Source organism: Leopardus geoffroyi, chromosome D4 (genome assembly GCF_018350155.1).
Source record: "Leopardus geoffroyi isolate Oge1 chromosome D4, O.geoffroyi_Oge1_pat1.0, whole genome shotgun sequence".
Taxonomy (NCBI): Eukaryota; Metazoa; Chordata; class Mammalia; order Carnivora; family Felidae; genus Leopardus; species Leopardus geoffroyi.
The window spans coordinates 74170243-74192416 of NC_059342.1; the positions used below are offsets into that span (position 1 = coordinate 74170243).

At 51.9% G+C, this 22174-nt stretch overlaps 1 protein-coding gene across 18 annotated transcripts in view; it reads left to right on the forward strand.

Moving 5' to 3' along the window:
- Positions 1 to 22174, forward strand: part of ZNF618 (zinc finger protein 618) — a 185971-nt gene that overhangs the window by 98495 nt on the left and 65302 nt on the right. For all 18 annotated transcript variants that reach the window (XM_045469512.1, XM_045469510.1, XM_045469511.1 and 15 more), the window contains exons 2-3: positions 3619 to 3662; positions 21618 to 21877. In XM_045469512.1, the coding sequence (XP_045325468.1) occupies positions 3619 to 3662; positions 21618 to 21877 (304 nt within the window). The remainder of the gene's footprint in view (positions 1 to 3618; positions 3663 to 21617; positions 21878 to 22174) is intronic.

A 22174-nucleotide genomic window follows, 5' to 3' on the forward strand; every position in this document is an offset into this window, starting at 1 on the left:
GGTGGGCAAAGGGGGCCAGGTGCCCTTGTGGAGAGCTGGGGGGTGTGTGGATGCCTGTACCCCCACCTTGTAAGCGTGAGGAGGAGGGTCTCTCATGCGCCCACCGTGCCCCGCCCCGTTTCACTTGCCATAGAGGGGCTTGGTTAAGATTGGATCAGCTCCATACAGAGAAACAGAGATGAAGGGTGGCAGGAGACCTGATTTAACTCTCATGCCTCCCGTCCTGTTTCTACCAGTGAGAACCTCAGGTCCGTGGAAGAGGAAGGAGCCTGCCCAAGGTGAGACCCAGACAGAAGCTGCATCTATAGGAGCACATGGTCCATTGGCAGCTGGATTTCCATTGCTCAAGCGGGTACTACAGACACCTGGCCTGTGTTTAGTACCTAGTACTTAACAAGTACTAAGTACTTACTACTCAGTGTATTTGGTATCGTTTTGACCAGCCCTTCAGGGGAAGCCTCAGAGCTGTGGGGTCTGGTGGATGCTAATGAGATGCTGGCTTGTAGCATGGGATTTGGATCACTCCCTGAGACAGGCCGGGTAGACCCCTGGAGCAGAGCAGGTCGGCCCTGCCCCTCGCTCATCTGCCGTGCAATCAGTACTTAGTCCGTGCTAGGTACTTTTACACGCGTTACCTTATTTATCAGAAGTCTCGCCAGTCCTAGGAGATAGTCCTGGGGGTGGCATATTGCCATTTTGCACCTGAGGAAACTGAGGCCTTAAGGGTGCAGGTGACTTACCAAGAATCATACAGCCCGGAAATGGCAAAAGCAGGGCTCCAAACTCAAGACCGTCTATTGACGCCAGACCCCGTGCCATTCACCTTCAATGCAAATTGAGAAGCGGGTCAGATTACCCTGGGTAAAAGTGAGTTAGTTGGTGGTTTAGGTTGAATCTTAGGAAATGGCTGGTATTAGACCATTTGGAAAATGACCGTCAGAGGTTCAGAGGTTCAGCTTAATTCAAGCAGCAGGTAGTTGTGAGGATGCAGGCAGAGCTCGCCTGGCATCTCACAGATCTCTCCACCTGAAGGTCGGCGCCCTCAGCACTGTGGGCTCCCGCTGGGGCTGGGAGGGCCCCTCACGGCTGGTCTGGACTCAGCCAGGCCCAAGTGCCATGATTGACGGGAGCTGTGATATGAACACATGCTTTCTCGGACATCTCTGCCTTGCGCCTGTCGTCCACCAATGCGCCCACCCGCATCAGCTCCGGTAAGCGGCCATGTCACATCTGCCCAGGTGGCCCTCGGCCCTCCAGCGGCTGCGTTTCCTCTGCCGCACCGCCTGAGTTTCTGTGCAAGGATTTGTTTGGACCACTGAACTTTTTTAGCATTTTGTCTTTGTTTTATAAAAATTGGTGGAAAACAAAACTGAGAGTTGCTGTTGGTGGCAAAAGCACAAGTATCACAAACATTAAAAGGGAAACGTAGGTGGAGATGAGAAGGTGTGCCAGAGAGAGAATCTTTTCTCCTACCTGGTGTCATGTTCACTGTCCTCATGTGATCAACCCTGGGTGAAACGGGGAAGGGAAAGGACCAAAAAAAAAAAAAAAAAAAAAAAAAAAAAAGACAACATGAAAATATGTATGAAATGCTAGAAATACATGGCCCAGAGTTGAGTCTGAAAGATGAGAGATCATTTGGGATTTTATAATGTTTTAAAGCTCTCTGGGGCAGAATTTCCACCCTTTACCACTTCTGCCTCTTAGGATATGAAGATTAAAACAAGTTCTTCCCATTCACTTTCCATAGAAGTTTTGGGGAATGCAAGATGTCGGAAAGAGGCTGTAATTGATCCCATTCTTTTGCTCCCAGTGAAATAATATGCAAACCATTTTCCGCTTTCTTGTTTCTTCCACTGAAGTAATACACCAGCATCCCATTAATTTCTCCCTCCCACGCCTCACGTTTCTACCTCCTTACTTGTCCTTCATCTTTGCATTTCCCCGGTCGGGGCAGTGGGGGCTGTGTGGGTTTCCTCCATTTCCCGATTGGCTCTTCTTCTGAATGTTGGCGGGAGATAAAATATTCCAGAGCTGAGCGAAGAGGGCACCGGAGTGACCCAGACCTAGGCTTGTAGCTGTGGGATGTTGGATAAATGACTTACATTCTTGGACTCTTGTTGCCTCACTTGTAAAATGGGGATATTGTGTATGTATGTTGGGGGACCGACCCATCAGGAGGACTGAATAAGAAGCATTAAATGTGCAGACACTGGCTCCTGATGGGAACTTAGCTGGGGGAGGGAGTCTGGACACCCCTGGGGGCCAGGCTGGAGGGCCGAGCGTAAGGCAAGAGGGAGCAGCGGGCACTGTGGAAAACCAGGTATGGCAGCTCTAGCTGGCTGTGGTCATGTGGGCCTGAGTGCTGCTTTCACATGCTGAAATCCGGCCTTCTTTGGGTGAAATCCTTGGTGTTTTTACATATTGACCCGCATTGAAGTCCACCATCTGGTTTTGCCAGTTTGCAACTTCTTAGTAAGCACGCTCATCCAAAGGTGGCTGCTGTTGTCTTTCTTTTAGGTCCACAATCCTGAAATTCAAAAACCTTGAAAGCAGAAAGATGTTTTGTAATTGGTGAGGTGGCACAAGTTGGCCTGAAGGGAGAAGAGACTCATTCTGTCTTCATTGAGCCTCTGTAGGGCTGACCGCATACGTTTCACTCTGGAAGTATCACTGTGTGCTTGAGTCGGGGTCGGGGGGTGGGGTGTCTCCCCAGACCGTGCCAGGGTGTTTCAAAATACAGAACACATACGCTACATTACCTTTCTAAACTTGGAAGGATTCTGAATTTGGAAACACGTGTGTGCCAGAGTTTTGAACCTGCATTATTCTAAGTGTGATTACTATTATTGTAAATGCTTTGACAAAGCCAGGAAAACGCATCTTCGACCAGTGCGTCCTTCCCATTTCTGCAGCCTACTTCAGCTTCTGCATAGAGGTCCCCCCAATACCAGCCTAGTGGTCAGGAACCCCAGGTATTGGTCATTCTGTCCTCATGAGACTTCAGGCAGCTCCCTCCTGGCTCAGGCCCTGGGTCTCTCCATCTGAACCAGAACTTTATGATTTCTGAAATTTTCATTTGGTCAGCCTTATCTCCCTGTCCACCCCTACCCCACCCCCACCCCCAAATAAAAAGAGATTAAGAACCAGTACTCTCTTGTCTCTCCCTGCTAGGAGGGTTGGGGGACAGAATATTTTAACATAATAGGATTTTCCCCCTCCGGTTGGTAGGAATAAATCTGCGGCTACTGTTTTATTGGAAATCCCAGATGAAAATAAAAATGGTGCAATTCAATCTCAGATTTAGCTGGTTACTTACTTTTCACTGAGTCCCCAGGGCCCTGTGGTTGCTGGGTTTGTGTTGGCAATGGGTGCTCCTCTGGATTTAAAGGGCCAAGCAAATTCCGGGGGTGGGGGCCGGGGGTGGGGTGGGTGGTCTGACTCCCTCTTACCACTAGGGGCAGATTTTCCCCCACCTGGAAGAATGGAGCAGGGGTTTGTGCTAGCTCTCCCTTCCGTCTGGAGGCGGGTGTCGAGGGGGAGCTTGGTGGGGCATCAGTGGGTAGAGTCTGTGGTTTCCCCCATGGCTGATGGAGGTGTTTTGGGTTTCTTTTGCAGGCTGACGGAGCCAGTGCAGCTGGAAGGAAAAGCACGGCGAGCAGGTACACTCCCCGTGCCCATGGCTGTCCCCTTCCCTGCCCCCCCTCCCTGTTTCACAGCTGACAGCCACCTCTCTCTGGTCCTTCCCTTCCCCTGAAAGGGGGTGGGTGGTCCAGGCCAGCTCCCTTTGCTGACAAGTATCCATACTTCCCCGGAGGATGTGCGGTCGTGGTCAGCCCCCGGTACCCTCTCTGAGCAGCCACGAATGGACCAAGGATGACTGGGTTCTGAACTGGCCTTTGGGTGCTCGAGCTGGGGGGAATTATGGTGAAGCACGAGACTGGGCAGAGGACCGGGCTCGAATCCCATCTCGGCTGCCGTGCAGTGACCTCCAGAGCAGCCTGCCCATCCCATCCTAGTCTGGAACTCGTGGCCCAGCTTGAGTCCTGTGCTCGTCTCCCTGAACCGCTCCCCCCCCCCCCCGCCCCAGCAGGGGGAGGGGATACTCTGCGTAGCCAGACCAGGGCTGTGTCCTCACCCTGGGAGCTGGCAGGAGTTTGGACGGAGCGGGGTGGGGGTCCCTCAAGGAAAGCTGGGCGGTCATTCCCGAAGAAGGCGGGAAGATATGCTGGATAGGCCCACGCTGCAGATGTCTGCCTCTGGTGGTGGCACAGGCAGGCACTTGGTACATGTCAGTGCTGTTTCTGCTGTCGCCGTGTTCCCTCAGGGAGGGCGGAGCTGGAGTGGCCAGATGACCTTTACGGGGGCCACTGGAGATAGGAGGAAGGCAAGGGACAGACGAGAGTTGGCTCTCCAAGCCACACACACCAGATCTGGACCGGGCTCTAGGATTACCTACTGGAGTTGGGGTCAGAGTATGAACGCCAGGCAGAGGAACTTTCCCTTTAGTCCACAGCTGGTTCTTTAGAACGTTAAGAGATTTTTGTAGAAAAGAGAGGGTCTGTGGCCAAGTGAGTGTGAAGGACAGCGGGTTCAACAGAGGCAACAGATTTCTTTGCTGTGGGTCGTTTTCAGTCTCTCACCTGCTCACGTGTGCGCCTGACAACATCTGGGATGAGAATTCCGTATTTCTCCAAGTTGTTTAACTGTGGAACCCTTTTATTGAAAGTTTGGCTGTGGAGCAAGGGTTCCTTGGAACGCGCTTCGGGAAACGACGGGGAGCTATTGCTCTTTGAGAAAGAGTCACATGCTTGGCTCTGTGGTTTGGGAAGATCACCCCAGCAGCCGTGTGCAGGGTGGGTTAGAGGCGGCTAGAATGGAGGCAGAGATACCGGGCCGGAGCTCACCGTGACCCACACCACCCAGCACGGCCCGGCTCCCAGCCGCTTCCCCGGTCTCCTCGTGTGTCCGGCTCCCCCTTGCTCCCCCTGACCTCCTCTCAGTTTATCTACCCCCCTAAACCAGGGGTCGACCAGCTTTACCTGTGAAAGGCCAGATAGTAAATATTTTTACAGTTTGAAGGCCATAGGTCTCTCTGGCAACTTCTCTGCCCCATCAGTGCCTGTGAAAGCACCATAGGTGATCCATAAATACCCAGTCTGTGGTTTGCCAACCCCTGGCCTCAGCTGACTCTTGCCTGAGAGCCTTTCCAGCTGCTGTTCCCTTTGGCTGGAATGTACTTTTCTCTGATCTTCCTTCACGTCTTGACTCCATCCTCCCCTGGGAGAAACCTTCCCTGCACCTCTCCTTCAAGGGCCTGTGGCCTGTGGCCTGTGTCCCTCATAGGCTGTTCATGCTCTGTATTTATCCCACGTATTTGTGTAATTTTCTCTGCCTCTCCCCTTAGGGTACCAGATCCATAGGCAGAAACCCCTAGCAGGCGCTCAGTGTTTGGGGGACGGATATCCTGAATGAGATGGGAGATGTGGGGATGATGTGGGGGTGGGGGGGTAGACCACCAGGCTCAGGCCTGTGAACGCTGGCAGTGACACCTGTGGCCGGCAGCTGCCCAGCGCCTTGTGTTTGGCTGCTGGGCCCCTGGTCGTGGGATTTCGTGTAAGAGCAGTGCATGGGGCGGCGGCAGTCCCTAGACTGCGGGTGCCTGGAAGTGCTTCCTGGATTGGATTGTCACGACTGGAAGGGGCCTCGGAGCTTGTCCAGTCCCACCCTCTCCCTGGACACTTGGGGAGGGACGGCCCTGCTCGGGGTCTTGTGATGAATAAGTGATGTCAGGCCTCGAACCTGCTAAAGCAGGGTGCTTTCCCCACTCAACAGTGCTGTGCTGGAGTGAGAGTCTGGCCAGCCTCTCCCACTGACCCCCATGTTTATTGAGCAGCTGTTCTGCTAGGCCCAGTGCCGTGTGTTAGAACTCAGACGGATTCGATGCTAAAGTAGTCATCCAGCAGACTCTTGAGTGTGGACAGAGGACGAGCCTCCATCTGTTTCTCAGGACTTTCATGCAGGTGTAGCTCTTGCCGTCACTTTCCGATGCGTGAGTTTCTCCCACACCAGGTCAGAAGGCCGCAGGCAGGTTTCCCCATAGCGGCAGTGGCTGCCTGAAGTTCTGAATTGAGTCTTACCAGCCTCAGGCTGCCGTCAGAGGGAGAAGAGGTGCCTGGCCTGGTCAGGGGAGGGGGGGATGGCACGTGTACCATCAGTTTGCCCGGCCTCAGTAGCCTGGGCTTGCACATACTCTGTGACAGAGCGCCGTGGTATCCCCACAGTGCCAGAATGAATATGCACCAGGAAGGGCCAGCTCAAGTCTTAGGGTCATGTGTGACTTAAAGAAGAAATTTCTAGTGGTAACAACTAGCATTCATTCAGCACTTCTGTGTCAGGCTCTGAGCTAAGTGATTCACATATATTAGATTATTGTTAACTGATGTAATCTTTATAATAGCGCTATGAAGGAGGTACTCTTATTATTTCCACTTTACAGAAGAGGAAACTGAGGCATGGAGCACTTAACGGGCCTCAGGCTGCCCAGTTGGAAGTGAGCAGTAGAGCCGGGATGCCCACCCAGGTCTCACTTCTCTGATAGGTACACTTAACCACTGTTCCCTCCCACTTCTGAGGATGAAGTGGTCAGTTAACAGATGTTAGAGGAGCCTGTTAGGGGCTGGGGGCTGTGCCATCGGCTAGGTGCTTGTCAAGAAGCCAGGGACTTTGAAGGAGCTCAACCAGTGAGTTTATACTGATTCTGTAATTAAAGCTAATAGAGCATCTTTGAGAGACCCAAACAGTATTGTTGTATAGTGACCCAGCATTCAGTCTGAGAAGTGAATTATGCGTTAAATATCAGGAGAATATTAATGCAGGCCTTAGCTGAGGCCATTTGCGAATTTGACCCTGGCCTTGCGTTAGATCGGCCAGGTGGGGTTTAGACACCTCGGCACTTTGCAGAGCATTAGACACATTTAGTCCCTGTTTCAGATGGAGAAACAAAGGCCCGGGGCTCCCTGAAGTCAGAGTTAGGCTATGCCATCCTGGCCAGGAATGACCTAGAAGGAGCCCCAGCCCTCTGACACGGGCCTCCTCCCCCAGCTCCCGGCCGGGTCCCGGCGCACTCGGTTATTATGCCAAGGCCTGCTTTCTTCCCAGCGCCTGTCTTTTGGCCCAGAACGCCTAATTTTGTTACTTCTCCAGAGGGCCTCTGGCTAAACCCCAAAACCAACAGCACGGACTGCTAAGGAATTAGTGTTAAATTGAGGGGGACAAGGAGAGGTGGTGTTTCTGATCCTAAGAAACAGCCGAATGTGGTTTGGTTTACTTCTCTGTAACCCAACCTGGGTCGATTTTACAGGACCGGTGATCCCTGCACTTGAGGTCAGTGCTGACTTGGTGTGCAGGTTACAAACCACATAGCACAACTGTAGCCAGACTTCACTTATTCTGAGAGGCGTGGGGGCTGTGGGGCCTTAACTGTGGAAAATTCTAAAGGAAATGCAGTTTTTGTAACCAAGTAAACGTAGCTACAGGGTTGCTGTAATGAAGAATTATGCCTTTTTTGTCAGTTGAAGGTTTTTAGAGCTGATAGGGCTCTATAGATAATCTGGAGTAACTGTCTCATTTTCAGATAAGGAAACCAGGGATAGAAGAGGTTAAGGGACTCATTGCCTTGCTGTGTAGACCGGTTGCCTAACAAGCAATCAGGATCTTGTAAACAGAGAGATTTGGTCGGGAGTGGGGGGTTGGTGATAAGACCAAATCTCATGCATTCATTCCGCAAATACTTAGCGCCTACAAAGGGCCAGGATCTGATCTGGGTGCTGGAAATACAGTGGTGAACAAAACAGAAATCCCTGGCCTTGGGGAGCTCGTTTTCTAGTGAGAGTGGAGGCGATGTAATCAATACCTACAATGTGTGGTATGTCATAGGCTAAACAGTGATGGGAGTGAGAGAGAAGCAGAATGGGGATTGGGAGAGCCAGAAGGAGTATTGCATCACCAGAAGGTGACATTTGAAAGGATCTGAAGAAAATGAGGGACTGAACCAAGCAGTCATTGGGGAGAAACACATTCAGGCAGAGAGAACAACAGGTGCAAAGGCCCTGGGGCAGTGGTGTGTAGATTGTGTTGGAGCAGGAGCAAGGAAGCTGATATGGCAGATAGCGCTTTGGAGGCTGTCATCAGGACTTTGGCCATTACCCTACGTGAGGTGTGGGGAGCCACTGGAGAGTTTGAGCAGAGGGATGGTATGATGTGATTTGGTTTTAAAAGGATCATTCTGGCTGCCAGAAGGTGAATAAACAGCAAGAGGCAGGATTAAAGAGGTGTCGCCAAGAGTTCAGGACAGGCAGGACCTTAAAAGGTAGCCTTGGAAGTGAGTTTCCGAAGGCTGTATCTTCTCAGGCCCGAGGAATCCAGTTCAGCAAAGCATTGTGTGAGTTCTGAATCCAGATAATGCACACTTCTCCGTGGCTGGTCTGCCAGGTCACTTCCTCACCTTCTCTCTAGCCCCACTGAGGGCCAAGCAGCTCATTAGCACCGTGCTGAGGAGCCCAGACTGCCTGGGTCCAGGTCCCGGGGCTACCCACTGCCTGGTTGTGTGACCTTGGGCTAGTTACACAATCTCCAGTTTCCTCATCTGGAAAATGGGAATTATATTAGACCTTCCCTCATAGTGTTGTCAGTGAAATAGTAATATGCATACGCCTAGCACAATGCCTGGCCCATAGTAGGTGTTCAGGAAACGTTTATTTTTATCACCATCGTGCTGGATTCCCTTCCTAGGAGGAGATGACAGTGGGATGGCGATTGATTTCTTGTTGAGTCTGGACCCTGGAGAGAGGACTGGAGTCAGGGACGAGGGTGGGGGTGGAGCTCATATTTGTCAAGGGCTGACCCCCATCCAGTCACGCACAGATCTCCTTTGGTCCTCCCCTCTGAGGTAGTGTGATACTGTCCCTCCACCTCAGAGGGAATTGAGGAATAGGCTTGTCCAAGGTCACACACGTCGTAAAATAGCTTTGGACGTAGCTGAGTCTCGGTCCTTCAGGCCAAGCTTTCTCCCTGGTGGACCATTACTTAATCGGATTACCACGTGTGTGCAGCCGCATAATTATTATTATTATTACTTTTAAAAGAATACCTTCTTGTTGTTTCGCATTTTGGTTTTCAGCAGTAAAATCAAAGTATCCCTGAACAAATTAACTTCATTTGGACAAAAAACTCACAGTAGCAGTTGGCCCCGATGGTGGTCCCTGACCAGTACGATATTAGGAGAATGGATTATTAGAGCATGCTGGGTATATTTTAGCCAGGGCACATCTTTATCTTGATTCTAGCCTTATGGTGCAGTTATTGGAGCTCGGATTTGGTTTCCAGAAATGTGTATGCTCACCATACCAAACTTGGGGCGAAGTCGGGCCACAAAATGCCATAAAATTGCAGGCTGACTCTGGGGACCCTGTACCCATTCCACGAGGCCAGTGCTTTTTTGGTGGGCAGGGCTTCCTGTCTGCCTGATCAGTTACTGTTAAACCTAGGCTCTGCAGATAGGGCAGATTCCGGAAAATTCAGGCATGTCCTTAGGTTGCCCTGTGGAGACAGCCACAGAAATGCAAGCTAATGCACATCGAAAGTGGTGAATCATTTTTGCCAAATGGCTTGCGGTGGTCGAGCAGAGGGAGGTGACTGGGGTCCCTAGGGAGCCCTGTGCTCAGTGCATGCACCCAGGAGTTTTCAGTGCACGCACCCAGAAGGAGCCTGAACAGATTCAGTAAGTGGCACCCCTGCACCGACCCTACCCGACCCGTTCAGGGCATTCAGAAGTCTCGCCTCGTCCTGAAGAGGCGCCATCTTGAGAAGGGTAACTCGGATCGTCCAACCCGGTTGCTTCTTGAGCCCCTTGATGTCAAAGGCCCTCGATCTGAGAAGACAGCTCAGGAAGTTTCCACAGCCTCACCGTTTGTCTGGCTCTGCTAACGGAACAGAAAGATTCTCACCCTCAGCTTGTGCTTCCTCCAGCTTTCCATGCAAAGCGTGATGCTTAAGAATGCCCTTATGCTCCAAACCTACCTTCCTGCTCACTGCCGCCTTCGCATCCTGCAGTGAACTTGGCTGCAGTGTGTCCTCCTCCCCCTCCTCATCGCTGCTGCCTGGGGAGGGGGGCGGCCATGCCCACCACTTCTTCTGTTTTCTGGGGCTGAAAAATCGCCCCTCTGCATTCAGTTAGGAGTACTCCATCATTGGCCTACGAGCTGATATTTTTCATAGTTTGGCCAAACTTTCCACGTTTTTGTCTGGCAAGTACTTGGTAAGGATGGGAGAAAAGAGCTAACATTTATGGAGCCCCACTATGTGTGAGGTGTTGTGCTGGGTGCCTCGTGTACATCTCTGTCCTTGAATCTTCTAAACAACTCTTAGTGGTTTGCATTAACTTCACCAGCTTCCATGCGAGGAGAGCAGGGCGTAAGTAGGTTAGAAAGCTTGGCAATGGCTCAGCGTCTAGTTTATTACCCCCGAACACCTTGGGAAGATGTGGACCACGTTAGGGGCACATTGGCGGCCGAAGGGCAGCTCCGGGCATCAGCTGTCAGTGTGGGCAGGATGTTGGAGCAGAGGGGTCCTGCTGGGAAGCTTCTTTACCTTTCATTCCAAGGAGAAAGTGGCCGGAGGAGCTGGGCGTCAGAGAGAGAGAGAGAGAGATAGTAGCTAAGTCTCAGCCTCAGTAGGGAATCATATTGGTGGCAGAGGGAGCGTAATTTTTCTCTGTTCTCACATCAGCCAGCGTGACGACCAACGTAGGAGTCGTCTCGGTCTTCGCTGGTTGAGTCGGCTGCTCTCTGGGGTCTGCATGGGACCCCGCAGGTGCCCCAGAGGGTCTCTGCTGGACTGCGGGCAGGGACTCTGCTGTGACTCCCCCCCTTCCCCACCTGCCAGCGGAGGGAATGCTGTCCGAGTAAGAAATCCTGAGTCTGCAGTGTCCCTGACAGTTGGGTGAGGAGAAACTCAGAAAGGTGAGTCTTGGGAGAGCAGTGCACCTTCCTCACGGTTCCGAATTGTACCATCGCTACACCCATTGGACGAGGAATGCAGCATGTCTCTTTAAAATGCTGTTAGCAGTAATTCTTTTTAATGACCTGGGCCAACCTTCCCTGTGCCATGACACCCGTAAAAGAAGTTCCCAGCTGTCCCCGGAGGGCCCCATCCTGCTAAATGTCGGAGTTGGTGACTTGACAGCATTGCTCAAGACTCCTGCTTTTCTCTATTTTAGGTTTAAATTAACCAGGGAATTAACTCTTAATATTTAAATCTTCATGCTGTCTTTCGGAACTGCAGTATTACCCAGCGTCGTGGCTGACTGACAACATACATTGAAGAAAATTAAGTGCCTACGAATTATCTCAAACTAATGATATATTTATGCATTGTAGGTTATTTTGAATTTCTAGACTGTTAAGAGTTGTTTAATAGGTTAATAGTTTTAATCTATTAATCTAATCTTTTCTGCTTGACTATTTATTAAAATATATCAGTGATACATGACAAATGGAAGCACAGATAATTCTGAGGGTTATTAAGGCATGGGCGATGTGAAGATTTGAAACACGGGTGGAATAGTAAACACACGGGCCTCGTTATCAGGGTTTGTGGAAACTGGGGTTTTGCTCTAGGGGTCTCTCTCTTGGTCCTTCCTGGCTGGTGGAAGCCGCAGTCTCTAACCTGGTTACGATTCCTGTCCTCGTCACTGAAAGCAGGAGACCCTGTGTCCAAAGGCCGTATCTGAACAGCAGCCATTTTAGAAGACTTCAAGGAGAGTTAGAGGTCAACAGTGAACAAAAAGCCCAAGCACATTTCTCTGTGGCAGACGTGGAACTCCTCGTTCCTTAATTTTATTGCGTTTCTATGTTGCTGTTTGAAGCATCTTAGCATGTGCCCCTGTCTGTCCGGATGCTGAGGATACAGTAGGAGATGAGGGGACGTACTCGTCTCTTGGAATTTCTGGTCCATCAGTCGTTAATTTGTTCATTCATTCAACAGGTGTTTTGTTGCCGTTGTTTTTAGTCGTCTCTTCTTTTGAGAAGAGAAACAGAAGTCCTCCAAGTGATTCAAAGCCCAGGCGTTAGAGTTGGGCAGATCTGATTGAATCCCATTCTGTCACTAGGAAGCTGTGTGGCCATGAAAAAGTCACTCTGTTTCTCTGATTCTCAGTTTTCTTATCTTAAAGCAAAACTACCCAGCCTGTCAGGCGTTGTGATATGCCTGGCATCAGTGGGACGGTGCGTGGATCCGATGTGAAGCACCATGCCTGGCATGTCACAGCCACCCAGTACGCCACAGGGGCCCTTGTCCTCACTCCCTCATTGTGGTACCGTTGCCGTTCTCACCTCCACCTTCACGCTGGCGTATCTATCTCCGGTGATTGTCTGCTTGTGTCGTTCAGCAGACATTAGCTGTCATCTGCTGGGAGCCGGGCACGGGGATACAAAATGGCAGTGGGGTAGAGCCCTTACCCCTGGAGGTCTCTCCCAAGCACGTGGAATCAGAGAGCACATTCAGAGCAGGAGCCGTTTAGAAGCAGAGGGGGCACTCTCAGAAACCACAGGGCTGAGGCTGCAGGCTCCCTGATGGATGTCAGAGAGAGCAGCCACTGGGGAGCCCAGCGCCCCATCTTGGGCCCTGCAGCCTCAAGAGCAGGTGTCATTTTGCAGTACAGATCATCACTTGGTGCACCTTAGACTTTCATGTCTTCTATGTTAGCAATATCTCAACAAAACTGGAGGCCCCATGTGCTCAGAGAAGAGCAGGGAGTCCGGTGTGGCCAGCAAGGGGGTGTGTTAGCAGATGAGGCCAGCGGGCGCTTGGAGCATGTCGCAGGGAGCCCTGAGGGTTGGGATGAGGGCTCTGGCTGTTATTCTGGCTGAGATGTGGAACCACAGTGGGTTTTGGGCCTAGAGGTGACATCACCTGGCTTGTTTGGACGGGGTCACCTTGGCAGCTATGTTGAACGTCGACATCGGGGCGTTGGGCAGGGGCAGGAGCAGGAGACCGGCTGTGAGGTATGGGGGTGTGGTTGTGTGTGGTTATGGCAGCAAGACAGGAGGCAGGGGAAGGCAGCTGGGACCAGGGGGTGGTCAGGTTCTGGACATACCTTAAAGGGGGAGTTGACAGGATCTGCCAGTAGATTCATTAGTACGCAGTGAGAGAGAGGGAACAGAGGTTAGTTCCAGAGCCGGGGCCCGAGAAGCTGGAGGGACGTAATTGCTACTAACTGAAATAAAGTCTGCAGTTATTTGACGGTGGCATCATGGACTGCAAGCTGTAGTGGGATGGGAGTCAGAAGGATAGTTGTCTTGACTTGGGGGGAGGTATGTTACAACAGCTCAGTTGGGGCCTGTTAAATATGGGTCCCTGTGGGGCATCCAGGAGGAGGTGTCCAGCAGGCAGTTTTGTGTGTGCAGGTCTGGAGTTTGGGGGGAAGTCCAAGCTGGAGACAGAATTCGAGATTCATCATCGCATTGTTAATATTTAAAAACATGGGTCTGGATGAGATCACTTTAGGGAGTGAGTGTGGATAAAGATGGAAGAGGTTCTAGAACTGACCCTTGGGGCCTGTCAGTGTATAAGGGTTGGGCTGGTGAAGATAGAGGAGGGGCCCACCAGGCGAGCACAGAGCCAAAGGGAACAAAGAGCTGGACAGAGGAGAGAGGGAGGAGCTCGTCCAGGGCTACTGACAGAGGACAAGGTCGCTGAGGACGGGAAGGGACCGTAGGCTCTAGGAGCATGGAGGTCACCAGGGGCCTTGGGAAGAACAGCCCTGGTGGAACGGGGGAGGCAGAAGCCTCATTGGACTTGGAAGCATTGCCAAGGAGGGCCCTGCCGACTCCCGAATAGGAAGAATCCTTTGCTCTTAGATCATCGGTAGGTAGGCACTTGGGTAGTGCAGGAGGACTTGGTCAGCGGTCAGCCCGTGCATCAGGGTAAATGCTGACCCTGAAGTCATGGCTGGATGTGCATTAATTCTTTTAACACCCCGTGCATTTGTGGAGAGTGTGTTTAAGCTCAGCTTGAGGCTACTTAACCCTCATTGCTAATGAGTGGAGTCTTTTAATGAAGTTTTATTCTAGAGGGAGTTAACTAAGTCATTATTTACACACTGATTAGAGATCCGCCCCCTCCCCCACCACCCTTAACATTGTTTCCGGTGGCTCAAGTGCCAGAGTGAAGAGGCAGTAGCCTTTGCAGGAGGTGGGTGGTCCTCAGGCAGAGCCTCAGGGCACACTCTCCCCGCCCTGTGCGAGGAGACCCTTACCCTGCTGGGTGGAGGTCCAGCCTCTACCGCTGCCTTAGATTCCAAGTCCCTCGTCATGCAGGTGGGAAAACCGAATCAGGCAGGGGTAGGACTGATCTCCGGTGTGCTGGCAGATCTCCGTGACCTGGCAGAGCTTCAGGTATTAGCATTTTTGGTGGAATGATGAAGAAATTATACCCGCAAGCAAAGTTATCTGACTCCTGGGCACATGACGTCATCTGAAACTCCTCCTCCCACATGGCCAGAGATGGCATGGCCTTTGGGTCCCCGGTCCACTGATGCAGGGTTTAGTGGGAACAGCACCCGGATAGGAGTCGGGAAAATTGTTTCTGGTCACTGGAAGGTGCGTGACCTCGCGCATGCCCTTCGTTCACAGTGTTGATTGAGTTGCTGCCGCGCACGGCGGTGCCGGGGCTGGGCCTCCTTCTGTGCTTCAGTGTCTGCATCTGGCTGCAGGGCTCTTGTGGATGCCAGATGGGGTGGGGCGGGCCCAAGCACTTGAAGAGCCATCTGGCAAAACCCAGAGGAAGAGATTTGTTTCTGAAACTTTCCCAGGCAGGCTCTGCGGGCACATTGGACCGGCCGCACGCGGCGCTGGGGATGAGTAAGAACGAAGCAGAAGAAGGCTGAAGGTGGTGGAGGGCGGTGGTTGGCAGACTTAATTGCGGTGGAGCGGGTTCTTCAGAGTCTAACACAGGGAGGGTATTAGTCTCCTGCGGCTGCTGTAACAAATTACCACAAGCTGGGGAGCTTAAAACAGAAGCTTGTTCTCTCACACTTTTGGAGGCTCCAGGGGACAATCTGTTCTTTGCCTCTTGCAGCTCTCTTGTCTGTAGCCTTCCTCGACCTGTGGCTGCATTTCTCTAATCTCTGCCTTGGTGGTCATGTTGGCTTCTCTTTTTTAAAAATTTTTTTTTTTTTCAACGTTTATTCATTTTTGGGACAGAGAGAGACAGAGCATGAACGGGGGAGGGTCAGAGAGAGAGAGAGGGAGACACAGAATCGGAAACAGGCCCCAGGCTCCGAGCCATCAGCCCAGAGCCCGACGCGGGGCTCAAACTCACGGACCGTGAGATCATGACCTGGCTGAAGTCGGACGCTTAACCGACTGCGCTACCCAGGCGCCCCATGTTGGCTTCTCTTGTCTGCACTGTCCCTTCTTCTGTCTGTCTTACAAGGACATTGGTCCTTGCATTTACGGTCCACCTAAGGTAATTCACAATGATCCCGTCGTAAAGTCCTAAAATTAAATACATCCATCTGCAAAGAGGCTTTTTCCAAGTCAGGTCACATTCATAGGTTCTGGAGATGAAGATGTGGGCATATCTTAGGTGTGGGGGGGGCACCATTTACCCCGCTACAGAGAGACAGAAGCACGTATATGTAGTACATCAGGCTAAAATCAAAGAGAGAGTAGGGGTCTTGGAGCCCCACTCAACACCACTCTTTTCATTCAGGCCTCATTCAGTCCTCTGGACCATTGCTATGGAACCCTTAAGCCTCCAAGGAACACACTTTGAGAACCATTGCTCTAATGAGGGGTCACCGTTCTTAGGGGGCAAGGAGGCCACTTGGTCCGGCTTCTCTCTTGGCCTTCTGGCATGAGCAGTAACCAGTGACCACAGACGGTATATTCTTACCGAGAAATATCCTTTTAGTGCCTGACTTTAGATTTTATGTTGAAGTGTGACTCAGGTTAAATATAAAATTCATAGCATATCTTGAGCAACTATTTTGTAGTTATCTATATATAAATCTATTTTACAGCGACACAAATAGAATAGATTATGGAGTGTCAGCATGTAGATAGATTCCGAGTGCTTTTTCACTAATATACCTAATGATTCGTGCTGAGAATATCCAAGGGCTCCACTGTACATTTAAATGGATATAATTAAAATAATGAGCTCTATTTTAAAAAATGATATATGAAAAAAATTTTTTTAAAGAAGTTAGAAGATGCTACACCACTAATTCAAAGTGATATAAGTACTTCGGTGATTCCATTGTTATTAGGACACCTAATTAAATGCAAAGCACCCGAGAAAAGCAACATTTGGGCTTGTAAATCTACAGCATGGATCCGGGAGAAGTTGCCAGTGTCCTTGGTACCTCCAGGGCTCGGGGATATCCCATTTAAGGGAGTGCCTTTTGGGGGACAGGATAGCTCATGTAGCTCGCAGAGTAAGAGTCTCCTGTGTGGGGGCGGATGGGCGTTCAGAAAGGGGGTCTGACTCCACTTCCAGCAGATAAGAAAGGCCTCCCAGAGGTGAGGATGTCCTCATGAATCAGTGATGTCATCATCATGGCAGGCGCCATATATGGAAATCTACTTTGCCCCAGCTCCCCGGCTCATCTCTCACCCCCACATTGGCAAGGATCATGGTCCCTCTTTAACAGACAAGGAAACTGAGGTTCAGAGGGGGAGCCCAGCCCGAGGTCACAGGGCGTGTGAATGCCCAGCCTGTCTGATTCCAGCAACTCCTCCCTCCCACCAGGACGTCCTGATGCTGGCAGGGGTGCCTGAGAGCAGGAAAGGACACTGAGTCTGTTTGGGTGGGTGGACAAGCATTCGTAGTTCTCAGGCTGAGCTTCCAGGTGTCGGCAGTGAATTGAGGGTATTTCAGGGGGAGGGTCTGTTCTGTTCCCTCTCCGTGACCTCAGTTGTGGGGAGCACAAGCAGGTTGGACCCTTCATCTCCACTGGGCCTCTTTGCTGTCCTGGGGAACTCATCTGCCCTGTGCTTGGGGCTTAACCCTTTGTGCAGGCAGGTTCAGGACCAGCCAGGGCCAAGCCAGAGGGAATCCTCAGCCACCAGCCTGCCTAGCAGCCCCCCTGAGACCCGTGAGCTTTGTTCTTGCCGGGCTGGCATTCGGGTTCAGACAGGGTCCCCGAGCTCCACCCCTGTGCCCAGTGAGCCAGCAGGATTGGTGGTTAGCATCCCCGTGGTCCGTCTCTGTCAGGGAGCAGCGACTTCAGCAGCTGTCACCGGTTCCCATGGGCATGATCACCTCTGCTGTATGAGTCACTCTAGATGAGGTCCTGGATTTACATTTTTGTGGTTGATCTTCACAATACCTTTTGAGCGGATACGGGGCTCCCCACATCACTTATGTGGAAACAGGCTCAGAGAGGGTCAGGGGCTCACTCAGGGTCCCCAGCTGGGATGTGATGGTGATGGGATTTAAACCCCTGTTGATTTACCTCCACAGCCCCTGCACGTCTGTGCCGTGTAAGACCCTTCCCCTGTGTCCTCTGCATGCTTCCCTCCCCTGCACCCCTACATAAGACCATAGATATGTGTAGGACATCTCCACTGGGGCCACCTTGCAGACATTGCCTTGTCTCTGCCTCACAGCGCTGTGAGGTTGGTGCTGTGTTTATCCCCATCGTACGGGTGTGAAGACTGAGGCTTAGGGGATTGGAGTCACTTGCGCAGGATCCCACAGCTTGGTGATGGCAGTTCCAAAATTGGCCGTGGGACCATCCAGCTTCAGAACCTCCCATCTTAGTTCATCACATGGGGTTCCTGCCGGGCTGTCTGCCCGCCTCTGCTCTGGTGCCCCAGCACCAGGGAGACCTCGCTCCCAGGACATCCCCTTCTATTGTGGCTGGCTGCAGACTGTCCTCCCTTCCTGAAGCCATAGCTATTCCCTGGTCACTTCTTAGACCTGTGGCTCCCGTGGCTCCTGGGGCCTCACTGAACTAAGAGGCTTTTTTGTCCTGTGATGACTTTTTTTTTTTTTTTTTTAACATTTATTTATTTTTGAAAGACCGAGATCGAGTACAAGCCGGGGAGGGGCAGAGAGAGAGGGAGACACAGAATCCGAACCGGGCTCCAGGCTCTGAGCTGTCAGCAAAGAGCGCGACGCAGGGCTCAGACCCACAAACTGTGAAATCATGATCTCATGATCTGAGCTGAAGTTGGATGCTTAACCGACGGAGCCACCCAGGTGCCCTTGTCCTGTGATGACTCTTAAACACAGCAGGGAGTGGGTAGGCTTATCCCTTCCCAGGGGCACTGGTCCTCAGCAAGGGGGCTCTGGTTCAAGATACCCCCTTGGAGGAAGCAGCAGCCAGAAAAGTCAGGCAGTCTGCCTTCCTCTGGCTTACCCACTAGCACCACGGTTTGGAGTGTTCTAGATGCAGAAGGTCAAAGAGTGGGTGGTGTGGGAGCTGCCAGGGGCAGATGGACAGGCTTCCTTCTGTAGGTTTCTCCCCGAGTCTCAGCGCACCGTGGCTAAGACCCAAGATGCCTACGTCTAATTTTGGTTTCATGTCTTACTACCCGTGTAACTTGGGTCAAGTCACTTTTCTCAGTGCCTCTGTTTCCTCATCTGTAAAGCAGAGATAATCCCAGGACTTCCTCACCATTTGTTAACCGAGATGAAAGAGATGAAAAGAGTCCGTATATTAGAACAGTCCCGGCACATAAAAAGCAACTTCAGTGTTTCTTCAGTAAGTAAAAGAAATGAACACTGAGGCGATCGAACCATCCCGATCTATGTTTCCTGATGCAGAGAAGAGTAAGAGCCCAAAGAGTGTATGGTGGCCCTGATGTGGCACACGCTGGGAGGAGGCGTCACTGGGCCCACTGAGTGCTAAGGATGCCATAACAGTTCGTCATTATTAAGAACAGTAATGATGACCATGTCTTGATAGCTGTTACAGGCCAGCCACTGTGCTGAGTGTTTTGTTAGTTGATTGAAATCTGCCTGCCAATCCTGTTAGCTCCATTTTGCAGATGGGAAAACTGGGGCGTGGAGGTTGGGCAGCTGGTGGCTCAAGTCACACAGCAAGGAGGTGCCTGACCGGACAGCCCTGGCTCCTGGCTGGTTCCCCACAAGCCTGCCTTTTTTTAAGACATTTTCTTTCTAACGTTTATTTATTTTTGAGAGAGACAGAGAGCGAGCAGAGAGAGGCAGAGAATCCCAAGCAGGCTCTGTGCCATCAGCGCGGAGCCCGATGCGGGGCTTGAGCACAAACCAGGAGATCATGACTTGAACTGAAATCAAGACTCAGACGCCCAACTGACTGAGTCACCCGGGCCACTCCCAGCCTACCTTTTCACTCTGGCTTGGTCCATCTGAGTCCTGAGCAGTAGTCAGCTCGAGCTGCCATTACAGAAGACCACAGACCGGGTGGCTTGGACAACAGAAATATATTGTCACACGGTCCTGAAGAGTGGAAGTCTGAGATCACAGTGCCAGCACAGTTGGGTTCTGGTGAGAACCCTCTTCCTGGCTTACAGACAGCCACCTTCTCTCTGTGTCCTCACGTGGTGGGGAGACAGAGATTTCTCTTCCTGTTCTGTCACATTAGGTCCCTATAACTTTATTTATTAACCTTAATTATCTCTTAAAGACCCTGTGTCCAGCTGTAGTTGTGTTGGGGATTAAGAGTTCACCATACAGGGGCGCCTGGGTGGCTCAGTCAGTTAAGTGTCCGACTTTGGCTCAGGTCATGATCTCGCAGTTCGTGGGTTCAAGCCCCACGTTGGGCTCTGTGCTGACAGCTCGGAGCCTGGAGCCCGCTTCAGATACTGTCTGTCTGTCTGTCTCTCTCTCTCTCCCTCTCTGCCCCTCCTCTGCTCTCTCTTTCTCTCTCTGTCTTTCTCAAGAATAAATAAACATTAAAAAAAAAAAAAAAGATTTCACCATACAAATTGGGCAGGTCAGGGACACAGTTCAGTCCATACTAGGACCTCCCCAGTGGCCTTTTGCTGTCCCCTCCTCATTAGCTGGGACCCTCCTCCTCTCTTTGCTCAGTCACCAACCTGAGAGAAAGTTCAGAGCTGGGAGGGACAGTGAATGTGATAAAAACTCATGGTCCTGTGAAAGATGGAGCTGTTGAAGCCCAGAGAAGAGAAAAGTCTTGTCCAAAGTCCTACAACAAACCCACTTCAGATCCAGGGTCAGAACCCGGGTCCCTGCCTCCCATCCTGGCACCTCCACGAAGCTCGGTTGGCATGCTAGTGGGCTTGCCTGAGTGTGCTTCAAGTGTGGGCCTTCAAGTTCAGTCCAGAAGCTTCTCTGAAGCAGTGGAGAGGGCCGGATGTGACAGGGTGGCATCCCTGGGCTGGCACGTGATGTGATCTCCCAGTGTGGCACACCTTGGCCTCAGTACCTCAGAGGTGGGAGTGATCGTGATGATCCCCTTGCCAGAAGGCTCCCCCTTATGATAACACAGAGAGTCACGTTGAACCGCTCTGTTCAAGAGATGTCAAGGCTTCATGCCTTGGCCTGCCACCTGTCTTGTGTGTGGCCCTGGGCAAGTCCCAGTTGTGCTCTGGGCCACAATGTGCCCCCCCCGCCCAAAAGGAGGTTCGGTGGTCTGTGCCCTCCCTGCCCACCTCAGTATTGAGCTCATTACCCTGAGAATGTTTTCTGGTATTTGCAGAGCCATGTGGAAGCCAGATGGTAAGGCCTGAGTGACGCTTTTGGCTTGTAGTCTCCCGTCCGTGAGATGGAACCGGGAGGGGCTTGGATGAATCTTCAGCCCTTCCGCCAAGGAGGGAAGGGAACAGCCCTGGGCACTTTGTACCCATCAAACCACTTAAACCCTTGCTGTCCAAAGTGCAGGTTGAAGACCAGCAGCATCGGCCTTGCTGCACGCTTGGTAGAAAAGCAGAATCTCAGGACACCTGGCTCACGGTTTGTGAGATTGAGCCCCGTGTCAGGTTCTTTGCTGTCAGCTCGGAGCCTGCTTGGGTTTCTCTCTCTCTCTCTCTCTCTCTCTCTCTCTCTCTCTCTCTCTCTCCCCGTCCCTCCCCTGCTCATGCTCTTCTCTCCCTCTCAACAGTAAATAAACATGAAAGAAAAAGAAAGAAAGAAAAGAAGAAAGAGAGAGAGAAAGAGAGAAAGAAAGCAAGAAAAGCAGAGTTTTAGGCTAAACCCCAGATCTGCTGAACCAGAATCTGCATTTTACCAAGATTCTCAGCTGATTGATGTGCGTATCAAGCCTGGAGAAGAACTGATTTCAACCACCCGTAGCTGCCCTCGTAGGTCTTTTCTAACCCCAGTTACAGGAGTTGCTGGGCACATTTAGACCTCTTTAGATCTGTAAACTGAGTGGCGTTGGAGCCATACTAGCCCAATGATTTTCAAACGGTGTTCCTCGGAGCCCTGGGGTTCCCTGGAGGACCCATAGGGGCCGCCATGGGTGCCGGTGCCTCAAGGTGAGATTCACGGAGAAATGGGTCTGTCACTAAACATTTTGCAACCCCCTGGGCTGGTGGGCTCCCAGATAGGTCTGGGGGCTGGCACGGGGTCCACGCTGAACAGACTCTCTTCTTTCCCAGGGAGCGCTTGAAGCGCAGCCAGAAGAGCACCAAGGTGGAGGGGCCCGAGCCCGCGCCGGCCGAGGCCTCCCTGAGTGCCGAGCAGGGAACGATGACGGAGGTGAAGGTGAAGACAGAGCTACCTGATGACTACATCCAGGAGGTGATCTGGCAGGGGGAGGCCAAGGAGGAGAAGAAGGTGGTCAGCAAGGACGGGCCAGGCGACGTGCCCGCCGAGATCTGCGTGGTGATCGGTGGCGTTCGTAACCAGCAGACCCTCGGTGAGTGCCTCTCCGGGAGGGTCAGGGCCGGGACCCGGGCGTGGGGTCGGAGCCCTGGAGAGAAGAGCCCTGCCTGTCCGTGGCTGAGAGAACCTTAGGTGGCTCTGCTTTGCCCTTGGGGAAGGACGTAGGCTCCTTAGACCTGCCTCTGCTTGGACAGTTGTAGTCTGGACCTCTTCTTTCCTTCCCTGACATGCCAGAGCCCTATCCGTGCTTTAAGACTTGCTCGGGTCAGATGCCCGGAACTTTCTGTAGGCGTGGCAAATCCCTCATGGCGTGGGCTCCCGTGCCCCAGGT